This window comes from Saimiri boliviensis, chromosome 10, assembly GCF_048565385.1.
Source record: "Saimiri boliviensis isolate mSaiBol1 chromosome 10, mSaiBol1.pri, whole genome shotgun sequence".
In the NCBI taxonomy this organism is placed as follows: Eukaryota; Metazoa; Chordata; class Mammalia; order Primates; family Cebidae; genus Saimiri; species Saimiri boliviensis.
In genome coordinates, this window is record NC_133458.1 from 51,557,849 (window position 1) to 51,577,142 (window position 19,294).

The 19,294-nt window shown below is 37.6% G+C and overlaps 1 protein-coding gene across 8 annotated transcripts in view; it reads right to left on the bottom strand.

The window, feature by feature from the left end:
• Positions 1–19,294, bottom strand: part of KMT2E (lysine methyltransferase 2E (inactive)) — a 101,944-nt gene that overhangs the window by 49,062 nt on the left and 33,588 nt on the right. For all 8 annotated transcript variants that reach the window (XM_074379263.1, XM_074379260.1, XM_074379265.1 and 5 more), the window contains one exon: positions 829–943. In XM_074379263.1, the coding sequence (XP_074235364.1) occupies positions 829–943 (115 nt within the window). The remainder of the gene's footprint in view (positions 1–828; positions 944–19,294) is intronic.

A 19,294-nucleotide genomic window follows, 5' to 3' on the forward strand; every position in this document is an offset into this window, starting at 1 on the left:
TATGTTTTAAGTATATAATATAGAGGTTTTATTAATTTGGTAATTTTTATTCTGGCCCAAGTAGCAAACATCTCTCATAATTCTACCTCCATAGTATCACAAATGTGTCATTATGTAATTACGTTTGAATTTAAACACTGCCTCTTACTAGCTATGCAATATTTAGTAAGTTAGACAGGCTTTTATTTTCTCACCTATGAAATAAGAGATGGAAACTACATCTCATGAAGTTGTTTTTAATGATTAAATAATATATGTCTGACACATAACAAGTGCTCAATAAATGGTAACTATATAATTTACTATATAAATTACTATATAATTCAAAAACCAAAAATTCAAAAATTAAAACAAAAAATTAAGTACTATATAATTCAAAAATAATAGTAGGTAGTACAATACAACCTTACCTACAATCTTTTAGGAAGTAAAGAAATATAATACCAAACTATTAACAACATAAATTACAAAATAATAAGAGGAACTCTTCATTTTTACAGAACTTTAATCCCTTAATGGTTAATGAAAAATTAAACACCTCATTATTTTGATAGAATGAAACAACCATGCTTTTAAAACATGCAGTTTTAAGCATAACGCCATACACATCTACTTTTTTTTTTTTTTTTTTTTTTAATTTTATGTTATTTTTAAAGGGGGTTTCACCATGTTGGTCAGGCTGGTCTTGAACTCCCGACCTCAGGTGATCTGCCCACTTTGGCCTCCAAAGTGCTTGGATTACAGGCATGAGCCACCACGCCTGGCCACACATCTACTTTCAATCTCTAAATTTAAAAATATTTTTTCAGAGAAATGTTTAACACTTACCGCATAGGGCAAACCAATGTAACTGTGTGAATGATGTGAGCTGCTGGTATATAACTGGTGGGGATAACTGTTGGATTTCTCAACTACCACAGGGCTAGCTTCTACGGATTCTGGTCTGGAGGAAAAAAGGTGTATCAAAGAGAATTCCATTCATTGTTTTTAAATCAATTTAATTAAAACGGTGAGGTACTGACACTAAAATATTGGCTATACAAATACAGTATCTACTTAGAGCAGGGAGATGCACTGTAGTTTAGCTATATCCCATCTAGATTATGTGTCATAACCAAACTTCTGTTTAAGTAAAATAAATGTCCCACTCCAAGTTTAAATATAGCTTCTCTCTCTCTTTCGCTCTCTCTCTCTCATTAAAAAAAATTACTAGAAGCCAAATATTATTTAGTAAACCCTATGGCACTGAAAAAACTAAGCAAAGGAGTGCAAAGAAGTAGTAGAAATAATTTAATCAAGACTACAATATACTGAATCTATATGGACCTCAAGTGGAATCTGAAGTATGCATTTTCAGTGTTCAAAAATAAATGCATGTGTTGAGTGTGACCAGATATTAACATAACAGAGTCTTGGAAATGTCAGCAAACTTAAGGAACAGAAAGTTCACAATAAACCAAGATTTATAACTGAAAAAACATAAACAGCAGCCTGTAAGATGAACAATTCTGGTCTTAGATGATGGAGAATGACCAACTACTGACACAACAATTTGCCCACTGTTGTTGACTTACAAACTCTCTGGCCTAGCATTTTACATACATCAATTTCCTAACTTCTTTATTCATATCAATCCTCCTGAGCTCCACCTGATTAATTCCTACTGATCCATGAGGTTGTAAACCTACATCTGAGGTCAGTTCACACTGTAATTAATCTCTCCTTTGCACATACTCAGTAACATGATTTGTTTCTGTGCCTTTATTTTACAATACTGTAACATCACTTGACATAATTTTTTCATGACAATCTTTATCCTACCTCCTATTCAAAACTTCCCCTTAGAATTTAGTACTATTTGGACTAGTATTCGGTTTTACAATTTTTGTTGGTTACACTCTGATTAGTCATAAGACTGGCAGCATAAAAAACAATATTTACAGTCAACTGCTTCTTAATATACTGTCCTCCCTTCACAAAGTCTCAATTTAGCTCCCAGTGGCTGCTCTTGTGAGCCCTGTGTGTCAGAATCAGCAAAAAGAGGAGATACAAACTGAGGTTATTGAATGGTTCTGAAGAAGATTGCAGAGTCCCCAATATGTTCTGAATACAGTCATGATTTGCTTAACACTGGAGATACATTCTGAGAAATACATCATTAGGTGATTTTGCCATAATGCGAACATGACAGCGTGTACCTTACACAAACCTAGGCAGTATAGCCTACTACACACCTAGGCTAAATGGCATAGCTATTGCTCCTAGGCTACAAACCTATACAGCATGTTATGCACTGATACTGTAGGTAATTGTAATACAATGCTAAGTATTCTATATCTAAACATAGAAAATAGGGGCTGGGTGTGGTGGCTCATGCCTATGATCTCAACACTTTGGGAGTCTGAGACAGGAGGGTCACTTAAAGCCTGGAGCTTAAGTGTAGGTTGGGCAAGATACTAAGACCCCATCTCTACAAAAATTAAAAGTAAAAAAAACTAGCCAAACATGGTGGCACAAGTCTGTAGTCCTAGTTACTCTGGAGGCTAAGGTGGGAGAACTGGCTGGGGCCAGAAGTTGGAGGTTACAGTGAGCTATGATCATGCCACTGCACTCCAGCCTGGGCAACACAATGAGACTCTGTCTCTAAAAAGAGAGAAAAAAAAAAAAAAAAAAAACATGTAAAGTAAAAAGACAATATAAAAGATAAAAAATAGTATACCTGTAGAAAGCAGCTCCAATATAATTTTATATGGCCACCATTGTATATGTGGTCTGGTGTTGACTGAAATCTTGTTATGTGCACATGACCGTACTTTGAAAACCAATATTCACTTGTAATCCCAGCACTTTCAGAAGCCAAGGCAGTGGATCACGAGGTCAGGAGTTTAGGACCAGCCTGGCCAACATGGTGAAACCCCGTCTCTACTAAAAATACAAAAATTAGCTGGGCGCGATGGCAGGCACCTGTAATCCCAGCTACTTGGGAGGCAGAGGCAGGAAAATCACTTGAACCCGAGCCAAGAGGCTGCAGTAAGTAGAGATCGCACCACTGCACTTCGGCCTGGGTAACAGAGTAAGTCTCTGTGTCCAAAAAAAAAAAAAAAAGAAAGAAGAAAAGAAAACTAATATTCAGCTAACGTTTATGCTGTTACATCAAGAATTCACTTATTATTTTAAAAGAAATGTTTCTTAATTTCAAAATTAAAACACACTCATTATAAAAAAATCTAAATATAGCAGTAATAAGGAAGTGAAAGACCATGTCCCCACCCAACTCCCAAACATTCCCATGTTAATATCACCATGTATCCTTGCCTAAACTTTTCTATGTATCAGTATAGCTACACAATTTTTGCTTTAAATCAGTACCATAACTTTAAAATCTGAAAATACACGCCATATATTCATGACTTACTTTTTCCATCTTTAAATGTCAACATACCTACTTGATTCTTGGTAATAATTGCTTATTTCATTATATGAATATAAATTTATTTAACAATTTCCCCTACTGGTAGATACTGACATTATTTCTATTTTTCACCATTAAAAGTATCACAGCAAATGTACATCCATTAATGTTTTCTGCATACATGTTAGTATTTCCATAACACGAATTCCTGGAAGTACAAATACTGAATAAAAGGGTAAATGTACATAAAACTGATGGATACTACCAAATTGCCCTTGATTACAACAGTGACACTTTTGAAAATTCTTTAAAAATTACATAGAAAGAAGAAATGAAATTTTAGCAACGATTTACAAGACTATTATTAAAGCAACACGTAGGAACTGTGACCAGAGCACAAAAATCCACCCTTAAAAATTTAGATCAAACTCTGAAAAATACGTTACTAAAATGTATGGACCAAACTTGGATATTTTGAAGTAGCTAACGGTTAGGAACAAAATAAAACTTTAAATGCAAATGCAGATAAATTTAAGCATGTAAACCTGTCACAAATGTTTTGTATAATTATGATTCAAATTAAAGCTGCAGCACTGACGAGCTGGCAATGCAAGAAAGCAGAATTAAAAATTATTAAAATCTTCATGTCTAATGCATGTACAGTAGTACCCCCTTATCTGCAGGGAATATATTCCAACCAAGACCCCAAGTGGATGCCTGAAAGCATAGAGAGTATTGAATCCAACTGCTTCTAAGCAGAACACATTTCTGTTCATGTTCTCCTCATCTAAAAATTAATGCAATTACCATCTTAACTAAGCAATTGCAGCCATAACTTTTGCAGTTTGAGGTCCAAAAGCAAACAAGCATGAATTTCTTTTTCCTTCTTCCCAAATTTAAGGACAGAAGTGTTATATTTCTAAGTGTTATACTTCATAATTATTTATAGAAGTGTTTCTATAATTATGTATCAAAACATAATCCACAATGCAGTGTTCATCCTACAGAAAAATGAGATTTCACTTATATAACTTCGATATCTTACTCTTCAGTTAGAGAATGAAGAACTTATATAGTGGTTTATACTCATTCATATACCGCTTTCTATGTGCTTTTTCTTTTTAACCTGTCAGCAGGAAGTATGTGTATGTTCTAAAATCACTGGATCCAAAAGATTTTCTCTTTATCCATGGGAAATTCCCCACAAGATATTCATTTCATATTCCAAGAATTCAAAATGTTCAAAAATTTTCAAAATGGTCAAAAATAAACATTTACTTTTGCACCAACCTAGTAACAGGTAATGAAATTATTCCCAATATATAAGCAGTAAGGTATGGTCAAAAACACCATAATTTATAAATGAAGTCACTTTTTCAAAATTCTGAATTGTTACCAGCAAGTAGAATAACTGAATTGCATAAAAGGGGATTCTAACATGTGACTTGGCCCTAAAACTAAAATAGTAAGTACATTCTCTTGTTAATAAAGAAGCCAATACTTAGGTGCTAACTGCTTCTTTTAGAAATTCCTCAACAGCTAAAAAATGCAGAGGAATAAATAAATCAGAAAAATAACTAAACTGCAACCCTTAAGAGATTATAGATCTAGGCAACAAATAACTATAGATGCTAAAACTCTGAGGTAAAAGGTTGATAGGTAGGTAAGATGACAACAACTCAATCTGTTGATCGTTATTATTATCATTAGGAGTTAGACAACCAAGCTTTATTTGCCTCTCCTAAGGCTATGTGATAGGAAGTATGCAGTCCCACCTATAAAATATACTGAAAAGAAAAAAAAAAGAGGAAAGAAAAGAAAAAGAACAGCACTTGAAGCTAATTATCTCTCTAAATCCAAATACCAGTTAATCAGAAATATGGGAGAAGTAGAATATTACACGATACCAGAAGGAAGCAATCAGCCCACTCCAGAAAGTTAAAACGTCTACAAGCCAAATTTTCCAGTTTCTTCAACAGGTCTATGGTATAAATGCAAACAAATTGAAACAGAGGGGGATTATTACAGATGAAGAGAGATTCAAGAAACAGTTTAAGCAAACGCAATGTGTGAATTTTGTTTAGATCTCAATTTGAACACACCAATTACAAAAAGATATTTTTGAGACAAGTGAGGAAATTTGAAGATGAACTGGATATTTTATGTTAATTTTGTTATATGAGATAATAGTACTGTGGCAGAAAAAAAAAAAAAAGTCCTTAACTGTTAGTGATATATAGGGAATAATACAAGGGTGAAATGGGAATTTGTTTTAAAATACTTAAGAGGCTGGATGCAGTGGCTCATGCTTATAATCACAGAACTTTTGGGGCCCAAAAGGGAGGATCACTTGAGACCAGAAGTTTATTACCAGTCTGGGCAACACAGCAAGATCCCACCTCTACCAAATAATGAAAATACTAGCTGGGCATGGTGGCTCACACCTATAGTCCTAAGCTTCAGCTACTCAGGAAGCTGAAGCAGAAAGATCATTTGAGACAGGGAAGTTAAGGATGCAGTGAGCTATGATCATGCCACTGCACTCCAGCCTGGGTTGACAGAGACCCTGTATCAAAACGAAAACAAAAAAAACTGAAAGACAGATTGAAATAAGATTGGCAAAACTTTAAATACTACTGAAGTAATGGTCAACTGGGATTACTATTCTGTTTTACATAATGTCATGTATATATTTGCATTTCCATACTAAAAAGTAAAAAAAAAAAAAGTTCCCCAAGCTTTTTATCTTACATTTAGTATCTCTATACACTGTGTACTAGAAAGAATAGTAGTCTATCACCTTCCCTCCCACTCACGAAGACAACCTGGGCATTTCCAAGCCCCTATTTGTAGAATATCTCTTAACCCTTACTCCTTAATTACAACACATTTTTTAAGGCTTATTTCAAGTATTTCTTTTTTTTTTTTTTTTTTTTTTTTTTTTTGAGACGGAGTTTCACTCTTGTTACCCAGGCTGGAGTGCAATGGCACGATCTCGGCTCACTGCAACGTCCGCCTCCTGGGTTCAGGCAATTCTCCTGCCTCAGCCTCCTGAGTAGCTGGGATTACAGGCACGTGCCACCATGCCCAGCTAATTTTTTGTATTTTTGGTAGAGACGGGGTTTCACCATGTTGTCCAGGATGGTCTCGATCTCTTGACCTCGTGATCCACCCGCCTCGGCCTCCCAAAGTGCTGGGATTACAGGCTTGAGCCACCGAGCCCGGCCTCAAGTATTTCTTAAAGATCCCTTTCTTGATTGCTCCAACTCCATAATTTTAGGACTCGTGAAGCACTTATTTACTGTATTGTTATCACTTTTCACGTAATGTTTTTGTGTGCTGCTAACAATCTTCCATCGCGCATCTATTGTTTTTTCTCCCAACGTCTATGACAATCAATGAGGCATTTACTCCAGTAGAAAGAATACCATATTCACCTCTCTGAACGTGAGGTTTTTTATTTATAAAGTGGGAATAAAGATATTTGCTTTATCTTCTTCCCAGCAATATGAAGTTCAAATGATATAAAGGATTAAAAATCCATTTTCTCAACTATAATGCCTTACGCAGATACATTACACTACTTATTTGTTCAAAATTTGCTCAAGTACAACTACAAATAGTCTGAAGTTGCTTTAAAACTGTTTTATAACTTCAGTTCACAACAATTCAAACTTCCAATAGAGTGGTTCTATGTACAAGTCCAGTGGCACAATGGCACCTGTTTAAAATAAATCACTAATTTTGCTAGAGGAGACAGGACCTATTACCCTAGCAAAAGTAACTTACTTCAAATAATATATAGGAAAAACCCAGTAATGATGGAAGAAGTTATACCCCATGCATATGCAAAAAGACAGAAAAACATGGCTGGTGAAATCTTAAAGTAGTACAGAAAGGTCAGACTTCAGGAATAGTGTTTATTCATATAAGCAGTCTCTCAAAAGCAAGTAGTATACAAATTCCTGTAATAGAGCAAGATTTTCCTTTGGAGGTTTGGATTTAGAAAAACATCACATTAAATTTTATCTCTCTGTGATCTGAATAACATAAACATCTGAAACAAATTCAAGTACCTGCACTGAAACCTCACGGCAGCATGTGGTATAAAATGGCAGTCATCCGGAATGATTCCAAATATACTTAAATTTTTTTCCTAGCTTCAAATTAGATTGCAAATTTTTTAAAACAGCCAAAATTTCACAGAGACCCTTGGAGAACACACACCTATAGACCAGTTTGATAGCACTGATTAAACAAATTTTGAGAGCTTAATGTTCACTAGCTACCATCAGAGACACAAAGATGAGACATTGTCTCCACCTTCAAGGAACTTACTTTTTTTCCATCAATAAACATTTGAGCACACAGTAAGTACCAGGCAGTGAGATACTGTACCAAATGCTGGAAATAAAAAAATAAAGTGATCCTTCTTAAGAATTGGACTTACAGGCAAAGAAACAAGTATAACAGTAATTAGAAGTATGCACACAGGAACCTTCATAACAGTCACATTTAAAGCAAGTTTTAAAGAATGGGCAGTTTAACAAGTCCATAAAATAGGGAAGTCAAAGAGATGGAATAAGTATTCCAGACAGAAAGCAGGCATGCAGTCAGAGATAGCAACAGCATGATACATTTAACCACGTTTCTCTAAGCATGATCTACAGACAACCAGCAACACAATTACTTGTAGTGCAAGCTGTTATTTTTCACAGCTCTACTTAATGTAAAAACTAGAATGTTTAAAGATTGGGCTTAGAAATCTACATTTTAATAAACACCTTCAATTTTATGTTCACTGAAGTTTAGGAAGAACAGAATGAAAAAGAATTACTAAAATTCAGAGCAGTTAAAGGAATGGAGAAAGGGCCAGAGATGAAAATAGACAAAGACTAGAGTAACCCTGCGTATCCAGCTAAGGAATATGATCTCTTAATTCTGAAAAACTATACAGAGGTCCAGGCACAGCAGTTTACGCCTGTAATCTCAGCACTTTGGGAAGCCAAGGTAGGAGGACAGCTTGAGGCCAGCAGTTTGAGACAAGCCTGGGCAACATAAAAAGACCGTATCTCTAACAACAACAACAAAACCATAAAAACAGCCAGACACGGTAGCTCACGCCTGTAATCCCCAACACCGTGGGAGGCCAAGGCAGGAAGATCACTTGAGCTCAGGAGTTTGAGTCCAGCCTGGGCAACATAGTGAGACCTATCTCAAAAAAAAACTACATAGAGCAACTAATGGTTTGTCTCTCTCCCAGGCAAGTTAATGATGTAAGTGTAGTAGTAGTATGGCAAAATAAAACTAAGAGTTTCAAATGTGAGGCTGAGTAATCTGTCAATAATTCTCCTAGATCCAGGAGGCTCAGGAGAAGCCCTGAAACTGATCAGCACAGGTAAAAAGTACTACCTCTCCCAGCCTCCCTCCATCATCCTCAAAAATAGGTAAATTTCCTTTGCTCAACCTATTTCTTTACTTTTCTGAAAAACACTTGGCACTATGTCTAGTTTCAAAGTGATCTTCATGAGTGTATGGCATCCAGGGTCCAAACTGGTAACTTTTTTATTTAACTAACAGATATTAAAATGTGCAACTTGCTTTTTTTGTTTTATTTTTTGAGATATTTTATTTTTTGAGATATTTGTTTTATTTTTTGACCCTGCTCGGTCACCCAAGCTGGAGTGCAGTGGCATGATTTCGGCTCAGTGCGAGCTCTGCCTCCTAGGTTCAAGTGATTCTCGTGTCTCAGCCTCCCTAGCAGCTGGGATTACAGGTGTGTGCTACCACATGTGGCTTGTTTTTATCTTTTTTTTTTTTTTTTCATTTGAGATGGAGTCTCACTCTGTCACCCAGGCTGGAGTGCAATGGCATCTCAGTTCACTGCAACCTCTGCCTCCTGAGTTCAAATGAAATCTCCTGCCTCAACCTCCTGAGGAGCTGCGATTACAGGATTACAGGCATGCACCACCAGGCCCAGCTCATTTCTGTATTTTTAGTAGAGACTGGGTCTCCCCATGTTGGCCAGGCTGATCTCAAACTTTCAACCTCAGATGATCCACCCACCTTGGCTTGCAAAGTGCTGGGATTACAGGTGTGAGTCACCACACGTGGCTTTTTTTTTTTTTTTTTTTTAAGAGACATGGTCTCAATTCTGTTACCCAAGCTGGAGTATAGTGGTGTGACCATAGCTCATTATAACATCAAACTCCTGGGCTCGAGTGATCCTCCCACCTCAGGCTCCCGAGTACATTACAGTCATGAGCCACCACGAGCCTGGCTAATTTTTAAAAAAATTTTTTGTAGGCAACAGGAGTCTCATTACGTTGCCTAGGCTAATTTCAGAAATCCTTGCCTTAAGCGATCCCTTACCTCGATCTTTCAAAGTGCTAGGATTACAGGCATGAGCCATCATGCCCAGCTAGAATCAGTTTCAAGTGCCTATCTTTGATCTACGGCACATCATAAATTCTGAAAAACAATCTTTACAGAGACTTCAGAGTTGAGAGAATAAAATTATTATATATTTTAAGTTCTTAATTCTTACAACTACATGATTTGGACAACTGTATCTTTAATCCTTCAACAATTAAACAGTATGCAATTAAAAATTTCATAGTAAAAATACTATCACTCAAAAAATACCATTACTTGTTAAAATGCTTTATACTGAAGAGTTTTACACCCCTTGTCTTCCCACATTCTGTCTCAATGTATTATATCATGGTCAGTAAACAATCACTTAGTTAACACAGGTATTAATAGTAAATGTTAATCTCCCTCTCAACACTATTTTAATTCTGCTAGTTTCCTAATGCCTTTAAAACTTTTCCAGCTTTCCTAAATAGATATTAACCAGAACTGCTACTTTAAAGAACTCAGCATTCAACATACTGAAATCGCCAATGTTTAAAGACTATTTATATGAGGAACTTTTCATTCAATTATATAGCACCTGACATCTTTCTACAATGAAGAGGCTCTAAAATATGTCTAGCTTTAGTTCTATCTCTTCTTAACAACTGAAATGGAGTTTGTTAGAATATGGGCATTCAATAATCATTCTTAATATAGTTTAACTGTAAGACCTTCAAGCAATATGGGTCCGACGCAGCGGCTCACGCCTGTAATCCCAGCACTATGGGAGGCCGAGGTGAGCAGATCACCTGAGGTCGGGAGTTTGAGGCCAGTCTGGCCAACACAGTGAAACCCCGTGTCTACGAAAAATATTTTAAAAATTAACTGAGCATGATGGCACATGTCTGTAATCCCAGCTACTTGGGAGGCTGAGGCAGGAGAATCGATTGAACCCAGGACACAGAAGCTGTAGTGAGCCAAGACTGCACCATTGCACTCTAGCCTGGGCAACAGAGCGAGACTCCTTCTCAAAAAATATAAATACAAAATAAATAAAAGCTAAAAATGGCTTTCAAGCAATATGATTCATGACTCAATGCTTACTATCTGCCAAACCCTGTGGTAGGTGCTGTAGATACAGTGATATTAGTGATAAAACAGATGTTTGTAGTGATAAAGCTTATGTTTTAGTAAAAATACAAAGCATGGCAGCAATGAAATAAAATGAGAGGTATTTCAGATACTAATTTAGATAATGTAAAGAGGGGAGGCCTCACTGGAAGGTCATATTGGCATTTAGCTAAGATTATGCCAAGAACATAAAAAGTATGATCCAGGCAGAGGAAATCACGCATAAAAAGGCCCTAAGGCAGAAATAAATTTGAAATATTCAAAACAACAACAACAAAAAATCAATATGGAAGTAATAGTGGCGTAAGGAGAGAACAGTGAGAAGAGATTAGAGGAGGAGGAGGGCCTGGAAGCTTTTTAAGTGGGAGAATTACATGATCTGGTTTATGCTTCAGAAGCAGCACAGTACCTTCTACAGAGAATAAATTATAGAAGGCAAAAGAGAAACATGAAGAGTATTCCACTCGAGTGTCTAGTCAAGAGATTACAAGGGGCTGGATTAGGACAAAAGTAGAAATGGATACAAGTATACTGATTCAAATTATACTTTCGACCTGGCACAATGGTTCACACCTATAATCCCAGCACTTTGGAAGGCTGAGAAGGGCAAATCACCTGAGGTCAGGAGTTTGAGACCAGCATGGCCAACATGATGAAATCCTGTCTCTACTTAAAATATAAAAATATTTGGGCATGGTAGCATGCACCTGTAGTCCCATGTACTCTGGAGGCTGAGGCAGGAGAACTAACTGAACCCAGGAAGCAGAGGTTGCAGTGAACCAAGATCATGCCACTGTACTCCAGTCTGGGTGACAGAGGTAAGGGGAAAGAACCAATCAAGAATGACAGCTTAGGGTTTTAACTTAAGCAGCTGGATAGAGATGGAGCCATTTAAATGAGGCAAGGCACGGTGGCTCATGCCAATAATCCCAGCACTTTGGGAGGCCAAGGCAGGCAGATCACCTGAGGTCAGAAGTTCGAGACCAGCCTGATCAACATAGAAAAACCCCGTCTCCACTAAAAATACAAAATAGCCAGGTGTGGTGGCACATGCCTGTAATTCCAGCTATCTGGGAGACTGAAGCAAGAGAATCGCCTGAACCCAGGAGGCAGAGGTTGCGGTCAGCTGAGATCACACCATTGTACTTCAGCCTGGGCAAAAAGAGCAAAACTCTATCTCAAAAAAAAAAGAAAGAAAGAAAGAAACAGATGAGGCCTGGTGCTGTGATTCATGCCTATAATCCCAGCACTTTGGGAGGCTAAGACAAGGGGATTACTTTAGGCCAGGAGTTTGAGACCAGCCTGGCCAACATGGCCCATCTCTACTACAAGTTTAAAAATTAGGCCGGGTTCAGGCCTTTAACTCCTCAGGTCAGGAGTTAAAGACCAGCCTGACCAACATGGAAAAACCCCGTCTTTACTAAAAATACAAAATTAGCCAGGTGTGGTGGCACATGCCTGTAAACCCAGCTATTTGGGAGGCTGAGGTAGGAGAATAGCTTGAATCCGGGAGGTGGAGGTTGCAGTGAGCTGAGAGAGCACCACTGCACTCCAGTTGCCACTGGCCAACAAGAGCGAGACTCCATCACACACGTACACAAAAGAAATTTAAAAATTAGCCAGGTAATCTCAGCTACTCAGGAGGCTAAGGCACGAGACTCACTTGAATCCCGGAGGCAGAGACTGCAGGGAGCCAAGATCACTCCATTGCGCTCCAGCATGGGTGACAGAGCAAGACTTTGTCTTAAAAAAAAAAGAAAAAAGAAAAAAAAAAAGAAAAGAAAGAAAAAAGAAATAGATGAGCCTAAAAAACTACAACCAAAAGCAGATTTGGAGGCAGAAGATGATCAAGAATTCCAAGTGAAGCTGTCAATTTGCATATACAAGTCTGAAGCTTAGGAAGATTATGACTGGAGATAAAAATTTGAGGGTAATCAGACATAGAGATTGTATTTAAAGCCAGGTAATTACCTAAAAACCAAGTTTTAAAGGGGACTGCAGCTGAGTCTTAGACATTTAAAGCGCCTGGGCATAACAGAATAAGTCAGGAAAAAATGGGTAATAGTGGTCAATTAAGTGTGGTCCTAGAAATCCAAAGTTAAACCCAAAGTAGGAAGACTAGGAAGGGATGATTATTTACATCAAATCTGAAAAGAATCTATATAAATCATAGAAGGCTACCAGTTAGTTTGATAACATGGGAGGTTACAGTAGTGTTGTGCAACCTGATAATAAGTACAAACAGCTTTTTCAACGAGTTTTGCTATAAAGAGGATTAGAGAAATTACATAATTAAGAAAGGGAAAGAATTCTACTAAATTTGTATGTGATACAAATGATCTAACAGAGAAACTGAAGATGCAAGAGACATGGAATGACTGCAAGCAAGAGGGAAGAATGAAGATTTTGAAAGGGGCCGGGCACAGTGGCTCACACTTGTAATCCCAGCACTTTGGGAGGCTGAAGCAGGTGGATCACAAGGTCAGGAGTTTGAGACCAGCCTGGCCAACACAGTGAAACCCCATCTCTACTAAAAATACAAAAAACAGCCAGGCATGGTGGTGGGTGTCTGTAATCCCAGCTACTCGGGAGGCTAAAGCAGGAGAATCGCTTGAACTTGGGAGGCAGAGGTTGCAATGAGCCGAGATCATGCACGCCAATGCACTCCAGACTTCGAGATAGAGCTAGACTCCATCTCAAAACAAAACAAAACAAAAAACTGAAAAGGTGAGAAGAGGTAAGATCCAGATGGTAAGTGGAGGAACAGGATTCTATTTTTTTTTTAAGTGACATTTTTCTATTTTGTAAGAGAAAAAAAAGAATTTGAATATAAATACAAAACTTTAGATTTGAATTTGTGTCCCCAGTACCCAAAATAGTAGCTGGCATATAATAAGCCCTCAATAAATATTTACTAATTTAGAGCACTGAATTATAACTTTTTTATTTTTTTTCTTTCTGAGACAGGGTCTCACTTTGTCACCCAGGCCGGAATACAATGGTGTGATTTCAGCTCACTGTAGCCTAGACCTCGTATGCTCAAGTGACCATCCCGCCTCAGCTCAAATAGCTGGAACTACAGGCACACCCAACCACACTCAGCTAACTTTGGTAATTTGTTTTGTATAGGTGGGGTTTTATCACATTGCCAAGGCTGGTCTCGAATTCTTCAGCTCAAGCAATCAGCTGGCCTCCTAAGTGCTAGGAATACAGGCATGAGTCACTGGATTTCTCTTTCACTTAAAATCTTAACTTCGAATGGCTCCTAGGCCCTACTTCTTTAATCTCTTCTTAATATTCTTCCCTTGGTCTATAACATGCATGTTTGATATTTTTTCCCTCTTCTTTAGGACATTCTAAGTTTGTTTCTGCCTTGGAGCTTTTGTACCTGCTGTTCCCTCTACCTAATTATACTTAAAGTCGTAACAATAAAATAGTACTTGCTAAAGCCAATTAAACCAGAGAAAAATAGTACTCTTTGTTAGAAAGAGAACCTTATCAAGATTCCTTTGCCTTAAGCAAGTGGTAGGCAAGCTAGGACCCCTGGGCCAAATCCACCCTGCTTCCTGATTCTGTAGGTAAAGTGTTATTGGAACACCATCATACCCACTCATTTACACACACTGTCTGCTTTCCAGCTGCAACAGGAGAGCTGAGTAGTTAAAACAGAAACCGTATCATTGCAAGTGTTAAATACTTACTCGTTGGCCTTTTACAGGAAAGTTCTGCTGACTCTTGCTCTAAATTTAATTCTAAATTCCAAAATAATTAGGGAAGTAAAAAAGGACTTTCAACAACACACACAAATTTTTTAATAATCAGAAACCAAATTAAATTTTAAAATGAGAAAATGTATGGAGGAAAAAAACGAGCTAGTTACAAAATCCAGTATTACATGTCACACGTTGACCTAAGTTTTTAAAACTCTATTCCATTAAATAATCAAATTTTAAATGTCACAATAGGGATTTTTTTAAAAAACTCAGTATTTAATCCTTCATTTGGCTAAATAAAATTATCTTGAGATTTCCTGGTATTAAAAAATGAGGATTTTGGCCAGGCATGGGGGCTCATGCCTATAATCCTAGCACTTTGGGAAGCCAAGGTAGACGGATTACTTGAGCCCATGAGTTCAAGACTAGCCTGGACAACAAGGAGAAACCCTGTCTCTACAAATAAATACAAAATTAGCCGGGTGCAGTGGCATGTACCTGCAGTTGCAGCTACTCGGGGTGCTGAGGTAAGCAGGACTACTTGAGCCAGGGAGGTGGAGGCTTCAGTGAGCCATGATCACACCACTGTACTCCAGCCTCTACGCCAGCCTGTGCAACCTTGAGGTCCTTTTTTGAATCTCCGCCCAGCCCCACCGCGCTCCCCGCTACCCCGCCAAAAAAAAAGGATTTCGCACAATTGTCTACCATAGCTGCTGAAACAGAGGTATTTCCATTTCCTTTTCTTTTTCTTAAGAGCACAGTTACTGTCTTGCGCAAGCTGTCAGAATCCTTGGCAATGTCTATGGTAGGAGAAGGGTTAAAGGTGCTCTAAGCCCTTCACTTCCATTTTAACCAGAGTTGTTTTCCTTTTATCTCTTTTACATATTTTGTTTCTGCAGAAGTATATGAAAATAACAGACAGTAATAAATTTAACTGATAGCTAACAGTTACCACTAGAATAGTGAGAAAAAACACGACATGATTTAAAACAGATCAGCAATATCACCCTAGTTCTGACACCTCAAAATCTGTGACTTTAGGGAAGTTATTTAACCTTTCTGAGCCTTTGTTTTCACATCTGTGAGATGAAGTTAACATTGGGCTCAGAGGATAAAATTAAATGCAGTAACACATGTAAAACATTACCTGGAACAGCAGTGCTCAACAAATTGAAATTTACGCCTCTTCCCTTAAGTGGAACAATATGAAATTATATACCAGACCAACTGTGACCTATAAAAATGGCAATCACATAGTTCAACTTAATCCTGCAAAAATCAGCTATGCCAGAAGAGTTACCAAAGGGTAGAAGGGCCTCCTTACAAGGGTGGCTCTTGGCTGGCATTTGGGAATTTAGCTGGTAAACAGTTCCCTACATTGATAAGAAACTTTCCCCAAATGTTAAGGGTAGCTTACTGTGCCTACACTGTTTATACAAACAATATGGTTTATGTTGTATACCTACTTTCTTTCTAGGAGTCTGGAATTTTGGTACATTCTAGGCAGGTGCCTATGTGACAGCTCTCAATAAAAACTTTGTGCATTGAGTCTCTAATGAGCTTCCTTAGTAGATAACATTTCATATGTGTTGTCACAATTCACTGCTGAAGAAATTAAGTGCATCCTATGTGTTTCAATGGCAAGAAGCCTCATGGAATCTTGCACCTGCTTTCCTCCAGATTTCACCCCCTGTACCTTTTCCCTTTGCTGATTTTGCTTTGAATTATTTTGCTGTAATAAATCTTAGCCATGAGTACAACTACATTCTGGGTCCTGTGAGTTCTTCCAGCAAATCTCTGAGTGTAGGGGTTGTCTTGGGATCACATTTGACACATCAACTTTTAAAATATAACTATTTTAATGGCAATTTTGTTTAACTGTATTGTACACAGCCCTAACTTCTGAGAATATATTACATTAAGTTAGATGTCAAGGTAAATTTTGATGTATATACATGCTATCATAATGGGATACTCTCAAGGGTTAAATTCTATAAACTTACTTTCTCCCACACTAAATGTCCCAAAATGCCAGGGTACTGACTTCTTCTGAGTAGACACAAATTTTCAGGAATGCAATCTGGCAACATACATCAGTTGCCTTTAAAAAGATCTTGCATTTCATTTGATCTAGTAATTCTAGATTACATTTATTCTAAGTAAATAATTAAAGATATGCACAAAAATTATGCCAAGATATTGATATTGATTCCACTGCAATATTTGGCTCAAACAACTTACATATTCAATAAGAGATTGATTAAAACTTAATTGTGATATACCTCTAGACTGGAATATCATGAAACCATTCAAACAGGAGGTTGAATGTTAATTTTAAAAAGCTGCTCAAAATTTGTTGTTGAATATTAATAAGAAAAAGCTATTCAAGGCTGAACATGGTGGCTCACACCTGTAACCCCTGCATGTTGGGAGGCTGAGGCAGGCAGATCACTTGAGGTCAGGCATTTGAGACCAGCCTGGCTAACATGGTGAAAGCTCATCTCTCCTAAAATACAAAAAATTAGTTGGGCGTGGTGGCATGCACCTGTAGTCCCAGCTACTCAGGAGGCTGAGGCAGGAGAATGGCTTGAACCCGGGAGGCGGAGGTTGCAGTGAGCCAAGATTGCACCACTACACTCCAGCCTAGGTAACAGAACAAGACTCCATCTCCCCACCCCACAAAAAAAGCTATTCAAAATTCTTTGTTAAAGGCAAATTACAAGGTAATACAGTCAGTATGATCCCATTATTCTTTCTTTTTTTGTTTTTGGAGGTAAGGTCTCCTTCTGTCGCTTAGGCTGGAGTGCAATGGCACGATAACAGCTCCCTATAACCTTGAATTTTCAGGCTCAAACAATCCTTGTATCTCAGCCTCCTGAGCACATCCCATTTTTATCACTGTGTACTTGTATATATAGAGAAGAAAAAAAATCTAGTAGTATTATTCCAAAACATCATCAGTGATTATTTCTAGATAGCTGGATAATGGATATTTCCTTTTGGTAATACATTTTCTGAAATGTCTATAATGACTATGTTCTACTTAAATTTTAAAAAGGTTAAGTATACATATACACTTTATGTAAACTCTGAAAGATATATGAAAATCTGACATAAGAGACAGGTAAGAAAAAAACTCGTATTATGGGGCCTGGTGTGGTGGCTCACGCCTATACTCTTAGCACCTTTGGGAGCCCAAGGTGGGAGGCAAGGAGGGAAGAAAAGAAAAGAAAATGAAAAAACTTGGCTGCTTCTCTACTTTACTTCTAGGGGGAAATCTAAAAGAATTCTAGCCCTCAATCAAGTTCATTCACTCAAAAAAGTGTAATATGTAGCTACAGAAGACTGTACTACCTACAAAGATGTCTTTTCCTATATTATATTCCCTTACTTCCCCTTTTTGAAAAAAGCATGTAACTTTATAGGTACAGCTCGAGGTTACAATTTGTTTTCACGAACAGGTATAATCCATATGACCCACATAATATTATCTCTATCTTATTGCCATCACTATGGAATAGTCCTATCTTTCTTGAGGAGTGAGACACTCTCTCAGAAATATTTTATACCAAAAAAAAAAAAAAATAATAATAAGTAGAGTGCATCCCCTAACTTTGTCATATATAATCACATATAATATACAATTACAAATAATATCAGGAGTTAATACTGTCACCAGTCCAACTCTAGTCTCAGAACTATGTGCATGGAGCCCATGAGACAGAATTAGGTAAGGATGATTTGGAAGTCATGAGAACACAAAGAACACGATCGATGCAACTGAATATAAACTGAGATACCTATGTATGTGTGTGTGTGTATATATATATATATATGTGTGTGTGTGTGTGTGTGTGTGTGTGTATGAGTGCATATATATACATAATTTTAGGCACTACAGGTACAGAAGTAAGATATCATTCCTGCCCTCAAGAAGCTCACAGTCTAGTGGTGTAGCAGAGACAAAAAGTTATACTTCACTGTGAAGAAAAAAAAGACAGATAATACAGAAACAAGATTTTGAGAGGACAAAAAAAAAAAAACTGGCACAAATAAAGGCAGAGACCCAGAAAAAAAAGTTTATTAGATAAATGATAACATTTCAAAATGGCTTGAGTGTAAAATAAACCTACACGTAAAATAAACCTGGACATACTTAAAAGAATGACGAGGAAGCCAGGCACGGTGGCTCACGCCTGTAATCCCAGCACTTTGGGAGGCTGAGTCAGATGGATCACCTGAGGTCAGGAGTTCAAGACCAGCTTGGCCAACACAGTGAAACCCCATCTCTACTTAAAATAAAAAATTAGCTGGGCGCGGTGGCATGCACTTGTAGTCCCAGCTACTCAGGAAGCTGAGGCTGGAGAATTGTTTAAACCCAGGAGGCAGAGGTTGCAGTGAGCCAATATTGCGCCATCGCACTCCAGCCTGGGTGACAGCGAGACTCTGTCTCCAAAAAGAAAAAAAAAAAAAAAAGGAGAAGAATAGTGAAGCTGAAAAGGTTCACAACAAAGGAGGCAAAAAGCCTTTATATACCAGTAAGGCACAGTGGCTTATGCCTGTAACTGCATCACTTTGGGAGGCCAAAGTGGGAGGACTGCCTGAGCTCAGGAATTCTAGACCAGTATTGGCAACACTGTGAGACCCCATCTCTACAAAACATTAAAAAATTAGGCAGATG